At 56.7% G+C, this 24,449-nt stretch overlaps 1 protein-coding gene across 4 annotated transcripts in view; it reads left to right on the top strand.

The window, feature by feature from the left end:
• The window catches only part of MAEA (macrophage erythroblast attacher, E3 ubiquitin ligase), a 34,427-nt gene extending 16,946 nt beyond the window's left edge, over positions 1–17,481 (top strand). The window contains exons 2-11 of one of the 4 annotated variants that reach the window (XR_004628953.1): positions 2,558–2,740; positions 4,888–5,091; positions 8,366–8,488; positions 9,130–9,243; positions 12,045–12,121; positions 12,893–13,001; positions 15,619–15,752; positions 16,571–16,766; positions 17,124–17,275; positions 17,400–17,481. Coding sequence is in view for 3 of the 4 variants with exons in the window: in XM_034672241.1 (XP_034528132.1) it covers positions 2,558–2,740; positions 4,888–5,091; positions 8,366–8,488; positions 9,130–9,243; positions 12,045–12,121; positions 12,893–13,001; positions 15,619–15,752; positions 16,571–16,766; positions 17,124–17,219 (1,236 nt within the window). In the remaining variant the exon portion in view is untranslated. Of the gene's footprint in view, positions 1–2,557; positions 2,741–4,887; positions 5,092–8,365; positions 8,489–9,129; positions 9,244–12,044; positions 12,122–12,892; positions 13,002–14,532; positions 15,061–15,618; positions 15,753–16,570; positions 16,767–17,123 lie in introns of those variants that run through there. The other 3 variants (XM_034672241.1, XM_034672244.1, XM_034672243.1) reach the window with 3 other exon arrangements.
• Positions 17,482–24,449: the final 6,968 nt, after the last annotated feature.

Raw genomic sequence — 24,449 nt, 5'->3', positions numbered from 1 at the left:
AGGAGAGGTCACAATGTGGGCCATTTGGGGGGCTGACTCAGGTCCAGGGGAAGACGCAGGCCGTGTCCGAAGAGCACAGTGGAGCTCACAGCCTCCCAGAAGTGTACGAAATTCTGACTTAGTTTCTTTTATCAAAAAATAGAGGAGGGGCGCCTGGGTGGCTCAGTCATTAAGCGTCTGCCTTCGGCTCAGGGTGTGATCCCAGAATCCTGAGATCGAGCCCCACATCAGGCTCCTCCGCTGGGAGCCTGCTTCTTCCTCTCCCACTCCCCCTGCTTGTGCCCTCTCTCGCTGGCTGTTTCTCTCTCTCTGTCAAATAAATAAATAAAATCTTTAAAAAAAAAAAAAAAAAAAAGGAGGAGTTAACGTTGACTCCAAGCTGACAGCATAAATTGTTGGGCCTGGGTGTTGACGACGGACTGAAGGTGAATATTAGAGCATTGCCTGCTTCCTCTTCGGATAAAAGTTAGCAGTGGAGACTCCAAGCCTGTGGTGCTTGCTTCAGGGTCTCCTTTTGCCTCCCCTTCGGCTGTGGGGTGGGCCTCAGGCTGGGTGTCGGGAGTAGAAGGCAGGACCTGAGACTCCTGGGAGTCCCGTGCTGGCGTCCCCTGAGCTGGGGCGTGTTGACCATGGGGGAGCTGCTGGCTCTTAGCACGGCGGTGTCCAGCTTGTGTAACGGTGCTCTCCTGCTGCTGCCCGGAGCCAGGGATGTCCCCGTCACCTGGCCTGTGCTTGGGCGGACGGTGTGTGTGGCTGCGTGGCTTTTTCTCTTCCTGTGTTATGGTTGTTTTGATTGTATTTATTGAAATGTAATTTTAACATCTGAATCTGAGAGTAAAACTTTGAAGCTCTTGTTATCAGGCATCGTGGGATTTGTTTCAGTTCACTTTTCAGTAATTCTGTTACTGTGTTTTATGAAAGCGTCAACCAGGTCAAATTGGAAACGCACGCCTGTCTTGGCAGAGACAGTTTGCAGGGCCCCTGGGGTGGGTGGGGGCTCTGAGCACAGCCCATGATTCTGAAAGGGAGGAAGCACATGTCACCGTCCCATCGCCTGGCCCCAGGGCCTCCACCGAGAGCTCCTCTCCTCTTGTCCAGGAGGAGTCTAGCCCATGCACGCACCTAGGTCTCTATGCTGTGGTGTGTTATTGTGAGGTGCGTTTGCCAAAACTGAGGCCCAGGGCAGGAAGCCCTTTCCTTTGGACGTGGAGGATGGGGCTCGTGTCTGCGCCTGGCACCTGCTCGCAGCTTCACCCTGGTCCACGCGCCACCGTGGAAGGCTCTTGAGGTGCTGTGAAGCCAGGACAGGCCTGGTTAGGTCGTGGACCTCTGGTGCAGGTGACGTCGTTGGGTGTCATGTGTGCTCTCTGCCGCTTTGTGTTAAGGACGGCCCTCTTGCTTCATCTAAGGACCCTCCTGTCTTGCTTGTGCTAGACCGTGGCGTGGTTGCAGGAAAGACTGTTAGACCCGCCTGCTAGGGATGAGCCCTCCCCGGGTGGTGTATGTGGTTTGTCTAATGGCATTCTGGCTCTTGAGCCGGTAAGACCCAAGGTGTGGACAGGGATGGTTACCCACTGCTACCGTGTCCCCAGGGCAGCTTGAGGGGGAGTGGCAGCTGGGGCAAGGACAATACTGGACCCCTGGCTGGTCTTGGGGAAGTCCTGCTGCAGGGGCCCCTCGTTGGTGTCTAGGTCACCTCGGTTCTGCTCCTGGGAATCCCGGGCTCCTCCCTGCCAAGCATACAGTGGGTGCCTAGCACCTGTTGGAGCCGGCAGTGCCCCCTGCACTGCCGTGGGTGGAGTCTTTCCTTAGCGTGGTGTGCAGCCGCAGTGCAGACTTCCACGGTGAACCGCTGGCCACCAGGGTGTCTGAGCCGTGCGAGCAGCACACGCTGAGCGGGGAGTGCTGGACCCACAGCCAGGAGAAGGGCCGGGAGGAGTGCTGGCAGCCACTGTCTCTGGAAGAACAGAAGCGTAACAGCGACACGTCATCCTTCCTGGGTCTTTTATTTGTCAGTCTTGTGTAGGGAAGGGAGGTTTGGTCACTGGCGGCAAATAAGCATTGTCTGATTGAGATGAGCTAAACGAGCATCTGTAGTTTCCTGCTCATGTGCTGACGCCCCGGCCCGTCCGTGTGTCCTCCACCTCGTCCTGCGCGACGTTCCCAGTGTCCCGTGTCCGCGGCGCCCTCCGGGCCCATCACAGGCCGCTGCAGGTGTTCATATTGGGTGGGTCTTGTTGTGGTCGTCTCCTTAAACTGGATGAACTTTGGGATGATTTTGTCAGTGTGCCCTTAACGGTTTTTTGGAAAGAAGGAGCTGTGCTGCCTCTGAATTTGGGGACAGTACGCGTCTTGACATTAGTGCCCTCATCCAGGAACACAAATAACCCTCTGTTCACACAGGCCTTTTGTGGGCCTCGGTCAGGTTTTAGAGTAGATGTGTCTTTAGAGCGCTAGAAGCCGGGAACTTCTGTCTGACGAAACGCCGTGTGGGGGGTCTGGGTGTCCCGCACACGGGACCGCTGCTGCTCACGCACCAGTTACCGTTCTTCTCCAGGTGCCCTATGAGACACTGAATAAACGCTTTCGGGCTGCTCAGAAAAACATTGACCGAGAGACAAGCCACGTCACCATGGTGGTGGCTGAGCTGGAGAAAACCTTGAGCAGCTGCCCCGCTGTGGACTCCGTGGTCAGCCTTCTGGATGGTGTGGTGGAGAAGCTCAGTGTCCTCAAGAGGAAGGTCAGTGTGGCATCTGGACCATCCTGCCCGCCTGCCCACGCGTGGCTGTAGTGAGGGTCCAGTGGCCCAGCCTTAACCGTGTAGCCAGGCCGTCCCAAAAAGAGGCTGTCTTTTGTGGGAGCTGGAACACCCCAGAGACCAGGCAACCCTGAGGTGTCTAGTGGGGAGGTGGGCCCTCATGGCCAGAGTGCGGGAGAGGCGAGCCCTCCATGCTGTCTGTGCCCTGCAGCCTCTGCGGGGTGACAGGCTGGCTCCCAGCCCCGTGCTCCTGTTCCCGCAGGGCTGGGTTGTCCTCACTCCAGAGTGTCCCAAGCACAGATGGGAGGCAGGTGATTTATTACTTTTTAGAATTTCACCTCAAAGCTTCATGTAGGGCTTCTCGCTTCTGGAAGAGGGAGGCCAGGTGTGCTACTTTGCCCACTGAACAACCCAAAGAACGCAGCGAGATATCTTAAAACCTCTTACTGAACGTATCAAAGGGCTCATGAGACAAAGTTTATCACCAGAATTGGAGGGCAGGGGCCAAGGGGAGAGAAGGGCGGGACCCACGGCTGTCTTGCTGGCCAGTGCCCGGGGCCAGCTGGGGGCCGGGGGAGGCCAGGACTGGTGGTGGGACCTGATGGCAGTGCGTGTCCGGTGGGGATGCCCCAGGAGTGGACTCGCTGCGCAGAGCGTCATAGCCTGTCCCAGAACACCCAGGGGAGCCAGGACCCTCCTCTTGAGCCTGGTGGGAGTGGTCCCAGCTCGTGGTGCCTCCAGGCGCCGGGCACACTACATGCACTTCTCGGGGGAGGACACCGTCCGTCAGAGCGGCAGAAACAACAGACAGTGCACAGATTTCAGACGTAGAGACTATCAGGGACCAGACTTGACTGTGTCTGAAGATTAAACAGACACCGAGAATATTTGCAGGAGATGTAGAGTATAAAGTGTGTTTGAGAGTTTAAAATACAGGAAACAGAACTTCAGAAATTAGAAGTATGAAAACTGAAATGAAAAACTCAAAGGTAGGGGTCTGGGTGGCTCAGTTGTGTCTGCCTTCGGCTCAGGGCGTGATCCTGGCATTCTGGGATCAAGCCCCACATCAGGCTCCTCTGCAGGGAGCCTGCTTCTTCCTCTCCCACTGCCCCTGCTTGTGTTCCCTCTCTCTCTGGCTGTCTCTCTGTCAAATAAATAAATAAAATCTTAAAAAAAAAAAAAAGAGAGAAACTCAAATGTAAATGCTTGCTTATAACACCCTTTTTAACATTTAACAATCAAACAAAGCTACAGAGAGAATTTGTGAGCTGGAAGGTAGGTGTGAGGAAATTACTAAGTTCTAGTAACACACAGAACTAAAAACACAGAACTATGTAAGAGGGTGGGAAGCCTCAGAGACTAGAGCAGAGACCGTGTTTGTCCAAAGTCAAGAGAGGGCACAGGAAGAGAGGCCAAGGATCTCAGAACTGATGGAAGTTACCAGTTCAGAGCCCTAAGTGGGCAAATGAAAATAAACCTTGGATTTCACATCATGAAACTGAAAAGAGAGACACAAAAGTCTTAAAAGCAGCTAGAGGAAGAAAACCACTTTCAAAGGAGCAGCAAACATCCTGGCCACAGGTGGCAGCTGGAAAGGCGTGGCACGTGCTTGAGGGAGACGTGGGCCGGCCAGGCCGCTGGGTGAGCCTGTGCAGCGCCAGGTGACGCCCGCACTGCGGAGAATCAGGCCGCGAATCTGGCCCCTCAGTGGCACTGACCACACGGCAGGTGCTGGACAGTTGGCTGCTGTCCTGGCCAGCGCTGATTATAAGGACATGTCTGCGGAGCTGTGTTAATTTTGAACAAGCTTGGAGGGAAAAAGTATTACAAAAGATAGAAAGTTGCAAACTGAGAACAGATGGCTTAACTGGCAGCGTAGCTCCAGACGGCGTAAAGTCAAAGTGACATCCCTGAAAAGAAGGTGCAGGTCCAGAACTTGCCCTGGGTAATGGCAGCCGCAGCCAGGCCTGCCTCGGGCGCTGGGCGGGGGCCTCTCCGTTTTCCTCCCACCCCCCAGTCCGGGGACACCCGCCCTGTCTTCTGACTTTCCTTTGCGTCCTGTTTGTGAGGGTTCCAGGTGGGGGCAGCCGTCGCTGTCCACCCTGAGTCCCTCTCTGCTCGCGTCTCAGGCGGTGGAGTCCATCCAGGCGGAGGACGAGAGCGCCAAGCTGTGCAAGCGCAGGATCGAGCACCTCAAGGAGCACAGCAGCGACCAGCCGGCGGCTGCCAGCGTGTGGAAGAGGAAGCGCATGGACCGCATGATGGTGGAGCACCTGCTGCGCTGCGGCTACTACAACACGGCTGTGAAGCTGGCGCGCCAGAGCGGCATCGAGGTGGGCGTCTGGCGGGCGTCTGGCGCTCAGCCGCGCCGCCTTCCTGGTCGGGGCGGGTGTGCCCGGGTTTAGTGTGTTTGAGCTATGGGACTGCTCCGGGTGCTTCTCGTTTGCCCGTGTGTTCTGACGAGGACGCCTGTGGAAGGGGATCGTTCCTGCTCAGTACCCACCCTTCCGTGACCGTTTTTACTGGTGTGGGGTCTTTTGTCCGGGGTGGGGTGCGTTTTGCATCTGTCTTTAGCGGTGCCCGTGGTACCGGTGTAGAAACAGGCGGTGCTCTGGCCTGCAGGGCGTGTGCAAGCCCGGCAGCGTGGAGCTTTGGAAGGAAGGCTGCCCGGCAGTGGCAAGGGCGTCCAGTGCCCTCACTCCCCTTACCAGGGCTTCTCAGACCCACATGCACCTTTCCCTAGCCTTCGGGCTGCCCCGCTGCTGTCGGGCAGTGTCTACCTCCCCGGCCCACCAGTCTCCACTCTGCACCCACTGGTCCCTCGGCCCTGCCCCTCCCACCCTCTTCCTTCCCTGCCCAGCATGGCCAGCATGTACCTGATTGACGGGCTCTTCGGTCATCGTGTTTGCCTGGCACAGCCCGTGCATCTGCGGGGGTCCTGTGGGTGCTCACACATCGCCCGCACTCCTCTCTTCCTGCCCCTGCAAGGGTGTGGCCAGATGCTCCTAGACTCGAGGAATGTGTGCTTTGAACGGGAGAGAGGCATGAAGTCAAACAGGATTGTTTACAGGGGTGCATAGGGCAAAGGGGCAGGAGGGCTGGTGATTTCCAGAAGGTTGGTTGGGGTGGGCTTGCAGAGAGGAGGGGAGGGTCCCAGGACAGGCCTGGGAGCTGCCCTGTCCTGGGGTGTGGGGTCTGAGCACATGCGGAACTCATAGAGTGGGGCTTCCCCTCAACTGAGATGGGTGTGGGGTGGGGGTTGAGTTGGAAACACTGCTTTAATAGGCTCACTCTGGTTGCTCCGTGAAGAACAGAGTATGGGGGGCATGGGGGACCCAGGAAGCCCATAGGAAGCTGTACTGTGTGAATCACAGTGATGGCGGTGGGGCGACCTTGGACATCCTGTAAAGGGGGCGCTGTGAGATTTCTGTGTGGAGCCCCCAGCTTCACAGCTATGGGTGGAAATTAAGGTTGCTTCTCGAAGGAAGCATAGGAGGAGCCTCAGGCCCTTGGGGTGGGGTGAGAGCTCCTGACGGGGTGGGGTGCTGGCGCCAGCGGAGAGGCTGATGTATCAGGGTTCATTCACATTTAAAACTTGTTTGTCAAAAGACGCCATGGAGAGAGTGCACCAGGTCTGCCCAGATGGGGGCTCTGTGCCCCATGCGGAGCCCTGGTCCTGGAGGAGAGGCCTATCCCCGGTGGTGTCTTCGTGTGTCCGTCTGCATTAGAGATCACGGTGCTGGCATCTCACATGGGGTGACTCCTGATTGGCGTGATTTCTAGTCCGCCTGCAGTCATCCGGTTTAACAGCTCTGGTGTGACTCCCACACCCCGGGGTCCTTGGACATCTGAGACACCATCGGCCGAAAAGAGAGAGAGGGCAGAGACCCAGATCCTGAGGCCATACGGACTGAAAACCAGAGTTGGGAAATAGAGAAAGATGACCTTGATGTAAGAGACCCAGCATTTCCCTGCAGGAAGGTTCTAGAAAAGAGAAGAAAATGCTAGAGAGATGGCCAAAGAAGTCGGAGAACAGCCAACCTCTGAGAGGATGTGGGGCCGCGGTGCCCAGCACTTACTGTCAGAGCTCGAGTTGGGAGGGTGAGGGGGCGGGGGGCCAGGAAGGCAGGGGGAGTCCCACCCCCATGTGGGGGCAGAGCAGTGTCTCTCTGGGCCTGCCCCCCGTCTGACCTTGCTGCCCCGACAGGCCCGCAATCAGGATGTGGGGCCTCAGGCCAAGTGAGGTTGGGGATCCGTCTGGTGGCTCCGGAAGACTTGGGTGGAGCGGCCTTTGTGTGGCCCAGCCCAGACTGCCCGCTGCTGAGCTGCCGTACAGAGCCTGGCGAGCTCATGGGTCATCTGCAGGGGGCCAACCCTGATGGCAGCACACCCTTGCCCTTCAGGTCAGGGGCTCTTCTGCCCTTGACCGGCCGTGGCCTGTCCACAGCGACACCCCTAGCAGTGCGTGTGCTGGCCCTTGGTCGCGTGATGGCACACCGATGAGCGTTTCTCCTGGTTAATCTTGTACAAACGTCTGGTTTTAACGGCGTTGTTAGCCATAACGCACTGCTTATCGTGTGCATAGATGTGTTGCCGGCTTTCGCCGTGCGTACTTTACTTGAGACCTCCCGTCTTATGCGGCACTCAGCTGGAGGATGGCAGCCCTTCTTCAGGCACCGCTTTTGCAAGGAGCAGGACGTGCACGTTCTGTGCTGAGCTCCTGACTCGGTTGGCCCAGGGCAGACCTGAGGTGGAGACAGCATGGCAAGGAGGCCGCCGTCTACTGCGCTTTGGCGGCTGAGGGGCTCTGTGTGAGGCCGCCCGAGGGTCCCAAGAACGTGCAGGCCGTACCACACTCGCCTGCTGGCCGCAGAACACTGGCCTGCAGAGAATTCAAGGGATTTTTGTGTTGGATGTTCCCCCTCTGTTCGCTGAGAAGCTGATCTTGGGTGACGTGTCGGCTCTAGTTGTTCCAGACGGGAGACATTTGTTGACCCGTTGAAATTTGTTTTCTTCCAATGGCTCCCCCCCTTTGGTGGTGTGCAGGCGTCCGCCATCTCTTCCCGCCTCCGTGGCCAGGAGGCCCTCGTTGCTTGCCTCGCTCCAGTCATTCGCTGGGGACTGGCAGGCCCTGGATGCCGTGTGGGTGTCGTGAGCCCAGGTCCCTCAGTAGACGCGGCCCCACAGGCATCAGAGAAAGGGGGGAGAAGACCAACAGTGCGGCAAAGACACAGACAGCCCCCAGCCACCCGCCCTCACCGCTCCTTCTCAGAATCTCAAATACATCTTCAGAGGGAACAAAACAAAACAGAGGGTACGGGTTGCCGGGGTTCCCAGGTCTGATTGTGAAGGGGTGAAACGGGGTCAGGCTGGGGGGGGTGGCAAGGTTCTGGATTGGGGCTTTGGTTTGGGAGACGGTACTGGAATGCAGCGCCAGCCTCCACGGTGCGGGCCTGCCCCTCGCCCCGGCCCCGGAGTTGCTGGAGGACCCGGCTGAGCTGGCCGGGTGGGGTGTGCTGGGGCAGAGAGGGAGTCCCGGGGGCGTCACACTTGGGGCTGGGGGCCCGGTGTCCAGTGCTCTGAGCACCCACGCTCTCTTCCCCTAAGGACTTAGTGAACATCGAGATGTTCCTGACGGCCAAAGAAGTGGAGGAGTCCCTGGAGAGGCGCGAGACAGCCACCTGCCTGGCCTGGTGTCACGACAACAAGTCGCGGCTGCGCAAGATGAAGGTGTGTGGGAGCCCGCGGTGGGGCGGGGCGGGGCGGGCACCTGCCGGAACCAGCGCGCCTGCACCTGTGGGTTCAGAGTTCTGTGCTTCTGGGTGGGGGGGCTGTTGGGTTTGGTGTGGGTTCGGGGTTATTTTTTGGTCGTGGTGTTTGGGTTTTAGGTAAAATCCCTAAAAAGGGCACCCCCTTCTGCATTATGGTTTGGACAAGTGTTGTGAGCATGGGGTTCTGAAGGAGCGAGGTGCCAACTGCCTGCGTGTGCTCAGCTTGTTAGCCGCGGCTGGGTCCGTCCCGCCCCCGACCCCTCCGTCACCGATGCAGGGAAGCCCAGTCCCGAAGCGCTGTCCGCCTGCGGCGGTGTGGAGTTCTGGGCTGGGGTCCTCTCCAGTACAGCTGTTCCTGAGACCCCCGAGCAGCTTACAGAACAGACGCTTCATCAGAACCTACAGAGTCCAGACATGCTTACGAGAGGTGTTGTCACCTGGGGCTTGCAGAAATGTTTAACTTCTATTAACCTTCCCCTGCCTCCGTTAGAAAAACTGTTTGTTTTCTGTTTTCTAAACCGAGCGCCTTTAACCTCTCCCCGGTTGAGCTTGTCGTGTGCACATAGTCACCAGCCAAAGGTGACGCTCTCTGCCACTCAGGGCCGCCAAAGCGAGCACGACGCGAAGACGGGACGGAAAAGTAGAGTGGCCAGTGGCTCCCCTAAAGAGAGTGAGGATCTTGGTATGGAAACCATAAAAGGAAAGCCAGAATTGGTATGTAACACTCACCTGCTCTCCTGCTCCAGCCCCCACAGCTGTGCTGCCCTGTGGGAACCAGGTCACAAGGAAAGTAGGCTTCCCGTCCTGACAGGTGGTTTCCGCAAGCCCTGCTACCTGCAGACAACACTGCTGCTTGGCGAGGGCACAGCCGCACAGCCGGGTCCAGGCGGGGCCTCGCAGCCGCTGTGGGAGCGGGAGGGCGGGCGGCCGGATCCATGGATGGCAGACTCCCGTCACCTGGCCGTTTAACCGGAGAGAGCATAAATAGCCATCCCAAAATGCGTTGGGAAGACCAGCTAATGACATGAAAACGTGCTTGTTATAAAATGTCAACTGAACAGAGTAGGGCCCCAGAGCGCCCAGACAGCGTGCACGTGTGTGCATACGTGCATGAGCTCACACACGCAGGCCGGGGAGGGGACAGCCGCCTGGGGGGGTGGGCCCATGCCCGACGACCGTGGACCTCTGCCATCAGTCGTGAGACTCTAGGCAAGAAAAGAAACTTGGGGACCCAAGTTTCACGTAGCTGGCAAGTACTTCAGAGACGATGGGTGCGTATCTGTTGAGTTGACTCCCATCTCCAGACACTTAAGGACAGTTGGAGGAAGAACATGTGTGCTGCGTGTCTGGAAGGCCGGATGGCGTCACAGACGTGAGCGTGCCAGGCCCGCCCCAGCCAGCACGGGAAGGATGTACTCAGCCCTCCGTGCGTGGCGTGATCACCTGGAATCGGGGTATCTCACGTTTGAGTCTGAGTGGTGGGTTTCAGTACACGTGTCTTTGTCTGTTAGCGGACTGTTCAGCAGGTAACTAGTTAGAGCAGAGCCATCACAGTAACAGCATGTTTTAACATGTCAGTCGTGGGGGGTTAACCATGACGTTGTTCGTCTGGAATGCCCACCTGGTGGCTCGCTCCTGCCGGGAGAGCCCCACAGAAACGGCGATCATCGGGTGCCCTGGGGAGGCAGGCAGGGCATGTCCCTGCTGGCCTCTGCCCCTCGGCCTCTGCTGGTCTGGCCTTGGAAGGGAACTCCTCCGTGGGGCTGGGACCTCCTTTCTGTGTGCTGGTTTGTGCTGCCGCTGGGCACATGGCATCGGCTCCATCCCGTTGGGAGTCAGGACAGACTGCCACCTTGGTGCAGAGGGCAGGGGAGGAGGGGGCCGGGGCAGGGAAACTCATCCTGCTCTGAGCACCTGTATGTGGACGTGTTGGGCACCAGGTCAGTGGCTCTCTGCACCTTTGCCTCTGACTGCCTGCTGGGCCCCAAGGTAGGTCACACCAGCCAGTGTGGCACCCTCGTGTCCGTGGAGCAAGGCTGGGGGCTTGGTGGAGGGCGCCCTCCCAGGGGCCTGGCTGAGACGCTTCATCAGGGTGCCAGCGTGCACGCTTGGAGGCTCGGCTAGGAACCGTGCACATGGTTGGTAAACTGGAGTGTGAGGATTAGACGTTTGGGACTGACTGACGGACTGCCTCGTAGACTGTCTGTCCCCGTCATCTCACGATCCTGGTGCTGTGGGAGGCGCGTGAGTGGAGAATGCAGAGATTTTTCTCTCGTTCTAGTAATTCCACATATTCGGTTTCTGGTTGGAAATACTGTTTTCTGAAACCATGTTGAAGATATTAGAGTTTAAGTGACCGTCTTTGTAAAATAATCCAGATTTCCGTCTTAGGTTACCAAAGTTAATTTTGCCTGCCTTCCTCCATCCCCAGACCAAGGGTCTGAACCCACATGGGACTGACATTGCTAAGATGGCAGAGTTAGCTCTGGGCTTGCATATGAATGACCCCGCTGGCGCACTCGGCCAGCGTCCCTCAGAACCGCACGCGGAGTGTTGGGACAGATGCCTGCCGGACACGCAGCCACCTGGCATAGCAGGGCCTCCTCTAGCCGCTGTCCCAGACCTCTTGCGCCCTTGCGCCCTCCGCAAACCCTGCAGCTTCCCCCTTCTGCTCTGACGGCTCTCACCAGCTCTGTGCCCCTCCTGGTCCCCCACCCGCCCTCCCCAGGGCCTTTGAGCTGGCTCTTCCTCTGCCTGCAACGTTCTGCCCAGGCGTCCCGCGGACTGTCCCCACCTCAGCCCCACCCTGAGAGTCCTCACCCAGCGCCCCTGCGCAGGGACCTGGGCTCTCTCACCGGCTCCGTGCGCACTGCTCCTGCTTATGCCCCTCTGTGAGGCGCCACCGCCCCGCAGCCTCTCTTCCACCACCGGGTGTCAAGCCCTCAAGCCGGGGCTGGCCGCCTCCTCCCAGAGCAGGTCGGGGCCGAACATGCCACACGGTGTCCTGAAGCCGTCTGAGGCTCCGAAACCCAGTTAGAGGAAGAGGCTCTGAGGGCATGTCCCCAAGCTTTTATGACTTCCTGACCACGAAACGGGATCCAGAGAGCTGCTTTGTCCTTGTAAAGGGGGTGGGAGCTTGTCTTCTGGGGCTCACTTGCTTCACATGGGAAGTCATGTCTCGCGCCCTCCGAACTGCTGACGGCCCGTGGCGGGGAAGCCTGGCAGCCCACCTGCACCTGTGCTTGCTGGTCCCGCCATGCCCAAGCCGGGCCCCTGGGTACGCGCTCAGGGCCGGCGGCCCCCGTGTGCAGCGCCGCTCCTGCTGCTACAGGAGCACTGGGCCCACGTGCCGTTGGAGCCGGGGAGGCACTGACTGCAGGCTGAGATTACGGTTCGGGTGTCAGACCCACCTCCCCGGGGTCTCTAAGCTTCCTTGGCGGACACTGGTCTGACAGGGTCAGCTTGTGGCATGACGGTGGTGACCTTCCCCAAGCCTGTCTTGTCTTTCCCCCCAGAGCTGCCTGGAGTTCAGCCTCAGGATTCAGGAATTCATTGAGCTCATCCGGCAGAACAAGAGGCTAGACGCCGTGAGGTACGTGGAGAGGGGGCAGATGGCCTTCCTGACTTCGTGGGCAGGCCTCTTGGGCTCTGGGGGGTGACGTGTGGACTGTCCAGCGGTCTGCCCAGACCGGCTGGGCCCTGCCTGTGACCAGCAGAGTGCTGACGCCTGGCGCCCGGGCTCCGTTCTGTCCAGACAGCACGAGGCCGACTTCACATGTGGGCTGAGGGCCCCTGGTTCTACGGCTGTGTCCACCCACCCTGGAACGGTGTTGGCCCTGGGGTGGGCAGAGGGAGCCTCTGGGAAGGAGGCCGGTATGCAGGTATGGGAGCATGGGTTCCCCCAGGTGCAGGCCGTGCAGGAAGGCCCAGCTTGATCCCGATCTGTGCTCCCCAGGGAGGCTGTTCCTTCGGGGAGGGGGTGGGCTCTGTGTCTCTGAGAGTTGGATGGGGAGTCATTGCAGCACCGGGAAAACTGGACTGTCTCTGGGTCCTCCCAGGGCTGTGTCGTTGGGGTTTGGGTTCACAGACTCCAGGGTCACTTGGAAGGACTTGGGCAGGTGCCATTTTCAGTTGGGTCACTGCCTCTGGGTGTTTTTGTTATGGGATTCTGTGCTCGGTTCCTCAAGCCTTGTCCCCCTTCCTGTTTCCTTGAGGAGGGGGGCCCTCGCTGAGCTGAGCTGTGCCAGACCCTGACCCAGGTCACAGGAGGTGGGGCTTACTTGGTACTGAGGCTCTGGCATATGCCGAGCACAGATTCTTAAAGGTGAAAAGGCAAGCTCAGATGACCCGAAATGTTTTCTAGACATGCAAGAAAGCACTTCAGTCAGGCGGAAGGGAGCCAGCTGGATGAGGTCCGCCAGGTCATGGGCATGCTGGCCTTCCCACCAGACACACACATCTCGCCCTACAAGGTAAGCGTGCCTGTGGACCCTTGGGGCTGGGGAGGGCCTGGGTGTGTGACGACGAGCACACCATGCAGGCTTTTGCCGTCTTCCTCCCGCGCTGCCAGTGAGAAGTTTGGGTCAGAACCGCGTACAAGGGGTTTCAGCTAGGAGGCGCTTCAGCTCTGAGTGCCTCACCTGTCGCCCTCCCCGTTGTCGCTCACTGCCAGTGTTCTGCCTGACCTCCGTCGTCTCTCCCCTGCTCCCCTTGGCCTTTGGGGTCCACGTGGGGTGTGGGCGGGCACGGTCACGCAGCATCACGAGCCAGCCTGCTTGGCATTGCCAGAGCAGCATGTCCGGCCTCTTGAGACCAGGTGGCGCCCCCCTCTGGAAACCTCAGGGCAGCCCTGGTCATCTCTGATCCGCCTTTGGGGTCTTCCCTGCTCTTGAGAAATGTCACTTGTCCACAGCCGCTCGTGGTGCTGTCCTAGGAAACCTAGGCATTCGGACAGCCTTCCCTAAGTCCTTCTGGCTCCTCCCCCTTGGGGGCCCCTTGGCCGTCAGCCCTCGGTCACCCCGCACTGGTGTCCTTAGAAAAGCTCGCTCGGCTACACCCTTCGTGTTCTCTCTGCAGCAGCTTTCTCATTTTTCGCAACACAGAAGTTTCCAAATCGTCAGGTTCTGCTTTCTTTAGATGAGCAGTTCTGGCCCTAAGTCATTTTCTGTTCACTCGTTTTACCGTAAACGCTTCCAGAGAAGCCAGGTGCACCTTCAGCACTTTGGCCAGAGGCGCTTCAGTGCCCTGTCCACCGCCCTCGTGCCCAAGCACTGCCTTCCCTGGATGCCGCCAGGCTGTCTGCCGCCTGTGACCCTGTAGCTGCTCTCCGTGGAGACGGGGGCTCTCCCAGCCACGGCCACGCTTAGGTGTTTGTTGCCCAGTTCCTCCCTCAGTTTTCTGTCTTGGTCTGTCTGGGCCGCTGTGACTGAATCCCGCAGTCTCGAGTCGGGAAGCCCAAGGTCAGGGCACTGGCAAGGTTGGGGGTGGCTCTTCCTCCTGTATGTTCTGACGAGGAGGCTAGTTCCTGAAGACGCCACCCTCAGGAGCCCGTGGGCCTGGAGGGCCACCTGCTGACACCATCAACAGTGGGGGACACACGCTCAACCGCGGTGTTCTCCCCCGGCTGCCAGCCTGTCCCCAGAAGGAGTGAAGTAAACTGCCTTCCCTGTGGGCTGAACCAGGCTCATTCCCTGAGCCTTGATGGCGGCCTTGTCCGAGGCACCACCTGCCCCATACGGTTTTGTGGGCCGCCAGCACCTGCCCAGGGGCAACGCAGAGCCCCCCCCACCCCGGGCAGACACAGCCCCCGCTGGCTGGAGTGCTCGGCCGTAGGCCGTCTGCATGGCAGCTGGAAGCCTCTCCCCGTGACGGGACTCACGCAGCTCTGTGGTGGTGGGAACGTCCCGTAATCAACCCTCAGGTTGCAGAGATCTTGCAGGAGTGAGACTGAACTCAGAGTTTAACTGACAGTCTCTTCGATCTCTCTTCCTTGCTCTGGAGAAGGTTTGTGAGAAGTGCAGAGAGGGCCTGCCCTGGAGAGTGAGGTGTCCCGCTCAGGGAGAGCGAGGCCAGTGCTGCCATCTCTGCCTGAGGGCCGGAGGGCTGACCCTCAGGGAGGCACCGAAGCAGCGTGAAGAGAAGCCATGCAGCCGTTGTGGAGCCAAGACCAGCGGGGGACAGGCACAGCCCCCCAACACACGGCCTCAGAACTGTGGACACGGACGGCACACCAGAGGAAGACAGGGTGCACACAGAGGGGATGCCCGGGGGGGGGGGGGCACGGGACCCGGAAGGGCAGCGCTGCAGCAGGGCCACTCCCTGACGTGCTGAGGGGACAGGAAGTCACAGGTGTGTCCCAGTGGGTCACACAAAAAGAAGGACAACATGCTCTGGTCAGGGAGAGGTGGCTGCACCAGAGGTCCAAGGCCAAGGGTTTCGGGGAGAGGGGAAGTGCGGAGCCTCTGGACTCTGGGGTTGGTCCTCTGTGGACTTTGTTTCGATAAAAATGGCATTAAAGACGTGTTTGTGTAACGTCGGAGTTAAGCGTGATGTCGGCTCGTGGAGCCCCTGCTGTCTCCTCCCTCATTGTGGGGCCCTGACCCCAGTGCTTGACGTGTCGAGTTTCACTCTTGCTGGTGTGTCCCTCCCCTCCCTGCTGTTGTTCACTGGGAACCTGGGAAGCTCTGGGCACACACATTAACCAGGCCTGTTGTTCTGTTCTGCGATTTTCCAGCCGCGTGGTGGCGGGTGGCTCCTGGCCCAGCAAAGTTACTTTCTGCAGTGAGACTTCCCCCCGAGACTTCAGTGCTGTCCTTTGGCCCACTGTGCCCCTTCCTGCCATGAGGCCACAGGACCCCTACCCTTTAGCGTCCGTGTCCGCACAGACCACGTCGGGGTGGTCCTTACGTGGACTTGGGAGTCCAGACTGTGGGTGCCGCACACTGCTCTTTGGCCGGCGGGCGTGGGTTTGTGGGTGCTGGGCCTTCTGTTGCCTTTCGCCTGCGTGGAAAGGGTTCGTCGTTTGCTGCTGTCTTTTTTTGACTGTGCCCCTGGAGTATCCCCAGCATCGCTCTGCCCCGTCTCTTCCAGGACCTGCTGGACCCGGCCCGGTGGCGGATGCTGATCCAGCAGTTCCGGTACGACAACTACCGGCTGCACCAGCTGGGGAACAACTCTGTGTTCACCCTGACGCTGCAGGCCGGCCTCTCGGCGATAAAGACACCGTATCCTTCTGGCGGGCGAGGGTGCCCGTGTGCCCAGCCCTCCTCAGCCTGGGGTGTGTGTCTGGGGTCTTCTGTCCTCTAGCCAGCAAGCAGGTGCTGCACCCCTCCCGACGTGAGACCTGTGCCCTGCTTGTGGTGTGGGTTTGCCGTTTCAGCAGTCGGGGTGGTGGCGGTGCCGTGTGGGGCTGAGCCTCTCCCTTGGTCTGTGGAGACCTTGGCACGCAGCCTCGCAGAGTGTTCACTCGTTCCCAAACGCTGCCCGGCACACTGCTTGCTAGTCAGAAGGTTGATGTTGGCATACCTTCTGGCAGCTGGGAGTGGGCGGCATTCGAGAGTTTCCCTGTGGGATTCCCGAGGATCCCCTCGAGCTTCTGTTGGTCTGAGCCCTGGCTGCCCCCGGCCCAGTGTCTCGTCTTGTCTTTGAAAATGTGTGTGGCCTAGCGGCCATTCCCCTGCCGCCAGAGAGCTGCAGGATTGTGACCCCAGTGCCCGAGGATCCCTCTTGAGTGCGGCACGTGGGCCCCTGGGGACCCTGGGGTGTTGGCTTTAGTGGCCATCCGTGTGATGGGACCCACTCTGAGGATCGTGCCTGGTCACTGTGGGTTCGGGCGCTTAGGAACGTGGCAGATGCACAGGGGCGTGGGACGGTGGAGTCCCTGGGCTGGGAGGGGCGCTGGCCTCAGGCCATTTTCCTGCTGGGTGCAGTGTTTGCTCTGCCTTGAAAGAGAACTCCAGGCTCAATTTCTGCCTGGCCGACTGGATGACTTCAGCATGCCGAGTGTGCCCCACCCCACCACCCTTCCTTAACCAGAGCACAGACAGTGCTACAAGGAGGACGGCAGCTCCAAGAGCCCCGACTGCCCCGTGTGCAGCCGCTCCCTGAACAAACTGGCGCAGCCCCTGCCCATGGCGCACTGCGCCAACTCCCGCCTGGTCTGCAAGATCTCGGGCGACGTGATGAACGAGAACAACCCGCCCATGATGCTGCCCAACGGCTACGTCTACGGCTACAACGTGAGGGGCCACAGGGGCCACGTGGGGAAGGGGCGGGACCACGGGGGCGGGAAGGGAGGGCGGCCGGGAGGGGTCCCTGGTGCAGTCTGGGGCGCGGGGCGCCGGTGTGGTCCCCGGGTGCGGTCCCTGGTTGGGGGCGCCGCGTGCTGGGTGCGGGCAGCTCGGCCTCGCGCTGTCCCTGGGAGAGCGGGCCGGCGGTCGAGAAGCCGCAGGGTCAGGGTGGGCGGGCAGGCGGGCCTCCAGGAGGCAGCGTGCGGGACGGAGGCGAGTCCTCCCGCAGCGGTGGGTGGGGGTGCGCCCCGGAGAGGTTCGGCGTGCGTGTGGGTGCGCTCACGCCCCGGCCCCGTTGTTTTTCAGTCTCTGCTGTCTATCCGTCAAGATGACAAAGTCGTCTGCCCGAGGACCAAAGAGGTGTTCCACTTCTCCCAAGCCGAGAAGGTTTACATCATGTAGGCCGGGCCGCCGCTCCCCTGCCCGCCTGCGTTTCTGTTTCTTGCGACCAAAGATCAGTGAGCGACGATGGGGACTCCGAGGAAGGGAGGAGTCGGGTCCGCACGTCTGTGCTTGGGGACAGCCTTTCTGCTGGTAGGACTCCGAAGCGCGCGTGAGCTACCTGACGCCTTCCCCTTTCAGAGAGACCTTCCCGCCGCCGCCAAGGGAGCTTCGGCCGCTTCGGAAACAGGAGTCGGTTATTTCCCGCGCCCCCGACCCACCTGTGCGCTGCACCTGTGTGCGCCGCCGCAGGCCGGGCTTGGGGTGTGCTAGGTTCAGTGTCACGTCCTTCGTGCCGCCTTATTTCCTGCTTGAGAATGTATTCACGTGGAAATCCACTGGACCGAGTTCTGCAGAGGCCTTGCCGATGGCTCCGTAACTGCAGATCTAATGCGGTTTGTTACAGAAACTAGTAGTTGAGTCCACGTAACCACCGACTTTTCCAATCCGATAAACCATCGTAGTTTACACAAAACCATGCCGTAGAGGGTTGTACTTAGTGCTTATTTTTGCATGTTGATGTTGACTAGCTAATAAACTGTAAATGTAAACCCTGTTAATAAAAGGGTTTTCTATTTCTTATGTCCGTGTGAGGTGAAAGCTGCTGTACATTCTAACGCCCTCACTTGTGTCTGCTCACCCCAGGCCCCCAAGTGCCCCCCGGTCCGTGGCCACACAGCAGGGTGGGTCTTGGGGTCTGCACGTGTGCCCCATCCCAGAGTCCTGCTCCAGCACCGGCTGGGCTCCATGCTGTGCTTTGGGGGAAGCAAGCATGGCTGGGCCCTCTGAGTGCGGGCTCCCCAGACCCGCCAGCGCATATTGGCCTCCTGCTGCCAGGGAGCGCCTGGCGCACACGTGGCTGAGCTCCCGCTCGGAGCGCAGGGTAGATGCAGGGAGGCACTCCCACCACGCCCTCCAGCCGTGCCGCCCTGGCCTCTTGGCCTCACTCTGACTGTCACCTGTGCCGCCTTCCCTTTTCCTTCCCAGAGCCGTGAGGACACCTGCATGTGTGCACACACATGTAGTCGCACACACCACCCCTGCCCTCAGGGCCCTCCTGGTGCATTCCAGTGAGCACATCCGTGGTGAGAGCTGCTCACCATGGGGCAGCCGCAGGGTGAGAGGAGCACCATGATGGGTCCTGGCTACACTGGGGGGGTTGGCCTGTTTGCAGATGAAGCTGCCACACGTGCTCACATGTGACCTGCTGGACACCCATTGAGTGGAGCTGCTGGGTCCCACGAGAACTTGAGTAGACACAGATGGCCGGTCGGCCAAAGCGCTTGTACGAGCCTCCCCCGCCTCGGACGCAGCCTCACCTCTGCGTCCTCAGCAGCATGTGGCACTGGACGTCTGAGACTCGAGACATGCTGTTGGCGGTCAGGTCTCTGGGGGTTTAACTGACCTCCAGCAGTTGCACCCACTGGAGTTCACTGGCCCTCGGCAAACAGTGGGATGAGTGTTTGTAAATGTGCCAGGTGTAAGCACCAAGCCCAGGTACACCGCATTCCCAGACCCCAGGAGGCTGCACCTTCTGTCCTCCCACACTGTCCAACCCCGCGAGGCAACCATCACTGGGGCTTTTGTCAGCACGGGCTGTTAGTCTTACCCTCGTGTATATCGAAACGTAGGCGATGTGCTCCTTTGTGCCTGACTTGGTTCAGCAGATGCCTCGGGCGTCCACGTGGCTGCGTGTGCCAGAGGTCGTCCTGCGTCGCTGGGGAGTAATCCGCTGCACACGCAGCACAAGCTGTCCATCCTCCTCTCGGTGGACATTCGGTGTGTGTCCAGTTTCTACTTACTATAAATCAAGCTGCTATGAACATTGCTGGAACAGTTCTTCGTGGACGTTATTCTCATTTCCCTTGAGTCAATGTCTGGAAGTCGAGTCGTGAGTCATGCTGGTGCTGTACGCTCAGCCTCACAACCGCCGAGGTTTTTCCCAAGGTGCTGGTAACGGTGTCCGTGTGTGCCGGCAGCGCGTGAGCGTCCGGCTCGTCCGCATCTTTGCCAGCGTCTGGCGGCGCCATTCTTCGTGTTAGCTGCTCAGGTGGGTAAGTGCTGGCACCTCCTTTCTGGCTTACTGTGCGTGTCCCTGACGGCTGAGTTCGCTGAGCGCCTTCCCATGTGCTGACTAGTTAGTCCTCTATCTATTCAGGTCTTCTGCCCACTTTTTATTGGATGGCCTTTTTTTTCTTTGTAGGAATGCGTTACATATTTGGGGCACAGATCCTTTGTTACATGTATTTTTGCACTTTACTGCCTGTTATTTGACCAGCAGAAGTTTTATTTTTAGTAAAGTTCAGTTAACTTTTTCTTTTATAGGTCATGACTTTTTGTGTTCTGAGAAGTATTTGCCCATTCCAAGGTCCCAATCTTATTCTCCTCTGTCTTCTAGACAGAGTTTTAGTTTTTGTTTTAGTTTTAGCTTTTGTTTAGATTTGTAACCCATTGCAGTGAACTCGTGTGTGTGGTGTGAGGGAGGCTGAGGACCATTTCCCCCCATGTGTTCACCCTGTTGTTCCAACATCATTTGTTGAAGGCTTTTTTGTCTCCATCACATAATGCTAAATCCCCTGGCTGTAGTTCTCTTGGTCTATTTCTGGATGTTCCCCTCTGCATAGCTGCCTTAGCATTGTCCTCACCCCAACACCCCGCATCTGGGTTACTGCAGCTTTAAAGTACAAATGAACCCCTTTTGTTCTAGGTAGTTTCTACTTTTCCAAAATTATTTTTGACTATTTGCTTGCATTTCCAAATAAGTTTTGGAATCAGCTTGTAAAAGTACCCCAAAAAAGTCAGCTGAGATTTCAATTGGAATTGCACTCAATCTATAGATCAATCTGGGGACTGTCTTAGTCTGTTCAGGCTGCCATAACACCACCACGGACTGGGGTGGTTGAACAGCAGAAAAACATTTTCTCTCAGTTTTGGAAGCCAGAAGTAGAGCTGGTTGCCAGCCTCTTCCTGGCTCGCGGATAGTTCCCTTTGTGTGCATGGAAAAGACAGCCCTGCCTATTATGAGGACACCAGTCCTGTCAGATGAGGACCCTCTCATCACTTCATGTGAACTTAGTCACCCCCAAATACAGTCAACATGCGGGGTCAGGGCTCCGACATGAATTTGGGTGAGGGGGACAGTTAAGCCCACATTGTGACCATATTGAGGCCGCCAGCCTGTGAATATGGTGTTCTCTGTAACCAGACCTCAATTGCATTACAGTTCTCAACACACTTTGTTTATCCTAAGTATCTCATCATTTTACTGCTATTGTCAGTGTGATTTTTAAATTTAACTTCCCAGTTGTTCCAGTGTGGTAACGTATAGACATCTCATTGATTTTGTATATTGATCTTGTATCCTGTGACCTTTCTAACCTCATTTGTTCTGGTAGCTTTTTGGTATGTTACAAAGCATTTTCTATGTACACGGTTGTCACATCTGCAAATAAAGACCATTTTGCCTGTTCCTGTCTAATCCCTATGCCTTTCATTTCTTTTTCTCCCCTTATTGTGTGGATAAAGCACAGTGTGAACTAGGAGGTAAGAATGAACTCCTGGTCTTGTTTCTCATCTCGGGGGGAAGTGTCCTCTCTCACCATGAAGGACCATGTCTGCTCTAGGGTTTCCATATGTGCAGTTATCAGGTTGAGGAAGTTCACTCCTCGTTCCTGAGTTACTATCATGAGGGCATGTTGAATTTTGTCAAATGTTCTTTTCTTCATCTAATGAAATTACCATAAGGCTCTTCCCCTTTGTTCTGGTAAGGGTGACACAGAGAACTACACGACTGGCTTTGAGCGGTTGAACTAGCCTTCTGTTCCTGAGATAAGCCTCCTGTGGTCATGGCGTATAGGTCTTAATGTATTGCTGATCTGACTTGCTAGTACTTTGCTGAGCAAGTTGTTCACAATGTACTCCATTAATAATAATTTTTTAACGTCTGTAGGATCTGTAGTGATGGCCCCCCTCATTCCTGATATTGGTCGTTTGTTTCTTCTTTTCTGTTGATATCTACCTAGAGGTTTATCAATTTTATGGATCATTTCAAAGAACCACCTTTCAGTCTTAGATTTTTCCCTATTGTTTTCCTGTTTTCTGTGTAATCAACTTCTGTTCTTTATTTTCTTCCTCCTGCTTATTTTAGGTTTAATTGTCCTTTTTCTAGCTTCTTCGGGGGAAGATGAGATTACTGCTTTGGGGCCTTTCCTTTCTAATATAAACATCCCATACATTTTAATGTTGTTTTCATTTTCATGCGGTTCAGTATATTTTTATAATTTCCATTGTGATTTTTTTTTTCCCCTTTGACCCATGGATTACAGATGCCTGTTAGCTAATTTTCAAAAACTTGGAGACTTTCTGGATATTTTTTGTTATTAAGTTCTAATTTAATTCTGTTAGAAAATCCAGTCCATATGGTTTCAATCCTTTTAAATTTGTAGAGGTTTGTTTTATGTCTGCTTTGGTAAGTGTTCCCCATGCACTTCAAAAGAACATCTGCCTCCTGTTCCGGGCACCCTGCAAGTGCAAGCCAGGTCAAGTTCGTGATGGGCAGCTAGTCTCTCCTACCCTTACTGATCTTCTCCCTACTTGTTCTTGAGAGTTTACAAGTGAATTTGCCTATGTCCCCTTTATGTCTGTGAGCTTTTGCTTCATATATTTGGAATCTCTGTTATTAGGCACAAGCACCCTCCCTGGTAACATCTCTTGTTATAAAGTCCACTTTGTCTTGGCCCAGCCGCTCTGGCCCTCATCTGTTTAGTGTTCATATGTTAGCTCTTTCTTGATCCTTTTGCTTCCAACCCAAGTCTTAAATTTGAAGTCTGTTTCTTGTAGAGAGCATACACTTGGGGCTTTTTAATCCAACTGGACAATCACAGCCTTTCAATTGAGCAAGTGTCTAGACTACTGATATTTGTGATGATTATTATTGCTGGATTTAAATCTGGTCTTGCCACTCTTTTTCCATTTGTCCCGTCTCTCCTCTGTTATCTTTTCTGTCTTTACCTGCCGTCTTTAGACTAAAAGTTATTGTTTTACCTCTGTTGACTTCTTAGCTGTACGTCCGTAGCTGCTCTCGTTCAGTGTACCTCTTTAACGTACAAGTGCCTTCAAATATGATACCACTTCACGTAAACATTGGAATCTGAGACACTTATTGCCTCCCTCCCTCCTGCCCTTTGCACCCTACTGTTGCCATGTGTTTACTTCTACAGACGGTCTGCATTCTGTACCCTGTAATACCTTGTTATGCTTTCAGTGAGCAATGATTTAGAAAAGAAATTTGAAACAAAATAGATCTTATATTTACCCACACATTTGCCAGTTACAGCACTCTTCACTGCTTTTATAAATCTAAGTTTGCATCTGCTAGCATTTTCCTCATCTGAAGAACTTACTGTATGCTCCCATGCAGACCTGCTGGCGATGAATGCACTCAGCTTTTCTTGCTCCGAAAGTGTTCTATTTCAATTTAATTCGGGTTGGGAAGGATAGTTCACTGCATATACAACCCAGGTTGACAGCTTTTTTAGCTTTTTTTTTCTTTTAGTACGTTAAAGATTTCATGCCGTTGTCTTCAAGCTTGTGACATCCTGACCAAGAAGTCTGCTGCTCTGTTATCTTTGTAACTGTTTGTATGTTGCACTTTCTCTTCCATTGCCTTTCGTCACTGCCTTTCCATGCTCTGGTCATGACGTGCCTTGGTTGGAGTTGTGTGCGTCCTGCTGGGCTTCCTCATCTCGGAAAGTCCCAGTTGGTTCTGCAGTATTCTCTAGGTCTCAACACATTCATCGGGGCTAATTCTATTTATTCAACATTCAATACTGAGCACCTACTGTGTGCCTGACGTCATGAAACAAACTAAAGATCGTGTTCTCATGGAGCATATGTTCTGGGGGCAAAGAGAAAACAAAAAAATACAATGACGAACCTTGTGTGATAGGAAGTCTGAGCACTGCAGGATGAAGTGGGGTTGCCTAAGAAGAGGGAGGGAGGGGGCTGATTACAAGGCTGGCGAGGGTGGGCAGGGAGCAGCCTTCCAGGCAGGAGAGTGGGCTCTACGGAGGCCCGACTGCTGGAGGGAAGCAGCGGAGACGTGGGCGGTGGGCAGCTCTGACGGTTTCCTCCTGGCTGCTTTGAGGTGAGAGGACTCTAGGGGTGTGAGGGCAGAAGTGGGGGGACAGGCAGCTGCTGGGCCTGGAGGGGTCCCCCAGTGGGTTGGGCACAGGGTCCCAGGGGCCCCCAGGTCACTGGCCTGAGTAAGTGGAAGGACAGACATCCCATCAGCTGCGCCAAGGGTGGTAGGCAGGAGACAGGACTGGGCCGCACAAACGTCACAGGCCACCTGGGTGGACGCGGGTGTCACAGAAAAGGAAGGAGGTGCGGGGCAAATGCACAGCTCTTCCCAGGAGTCCTGCTGCATGAGAGCACCAAACCCTAACGTGCCTGGGGGAGGGGTGGTTAGGGGAAACAGCATGCGCTTGTGCTGTTGACGGCCACAGGCCAGGGGGCCAGAAAAGGCAGCTCAAACCGCAGGAGATGGAGGGAGGCTGCCAACCCAACGGTTGCCCAGAGCAAACCCTGGGCCTGGATCAGGTGCACAGGAAGGGCGTGAGTTGGCGTGTTTCCCGCTCTCCTTTTCTCTTTCAGTAACCGCTTTACTGAGAGACAGTTGACATGCCACGAATGCCACTCTGAACACGGACAAGTCCACGCTCCCCGCTGGTGGCCACTCATCCACTTTGTGTCTCCTCCATCTGCCCTCCCAGGACGTTTTACATAGGCGGAATCATGGAATATGTGGGCCTTTTGTCTGGCTGCCTTTAAGTTCATCCGTGTTAGCGCGTGTGTCTGTTTCCCTCCCTCGTGGCTGAAGGGCCGACGTTCGTCTACCGTCTCCCGAGGGACACTCGGGCTGTTGTCCTTCTGCCGCTAAGAACGATGCTGCTGAGGGCCCTCACCTCCGTTGGTCCTGCTCCAGGGCACCGAGGTCTGCGGGGCTTTCACGCTGTTGTGCGTCCACCTAGAGCCCAGAAAACATGCCCCGTGCTTTCCGAGTAGCTGCGGGGACCCCCCAGAGAGCGCCGGGCCGGGGCCTCGGTACCTGGGGTGACGCAGGCCTTCCTGAGGAAAAGGCAGACACGAAGGCCAAGGGGGGTGGTGGCCACTCAGTCCAGGGCGGGGGGG

This window comes from Ailuropoda melanoleuca, chromosome 11 (genome assembly GCF_002007445.2).
Source record: "Ailuropoda melanoleuca isolate Jingjing chromosome 11, ASM200744v2, whole genome shotgun sequence".
Lineage (NCBI taxonomy): Eukaryota > Metazoa > Chordata > Mammalia > Carnivora > Ursidae > Ailuropoda > Ailuropoda melanoleuca.
This window is presented reverse-complemented; position numbering and strand designations above follow the sequence as displayed.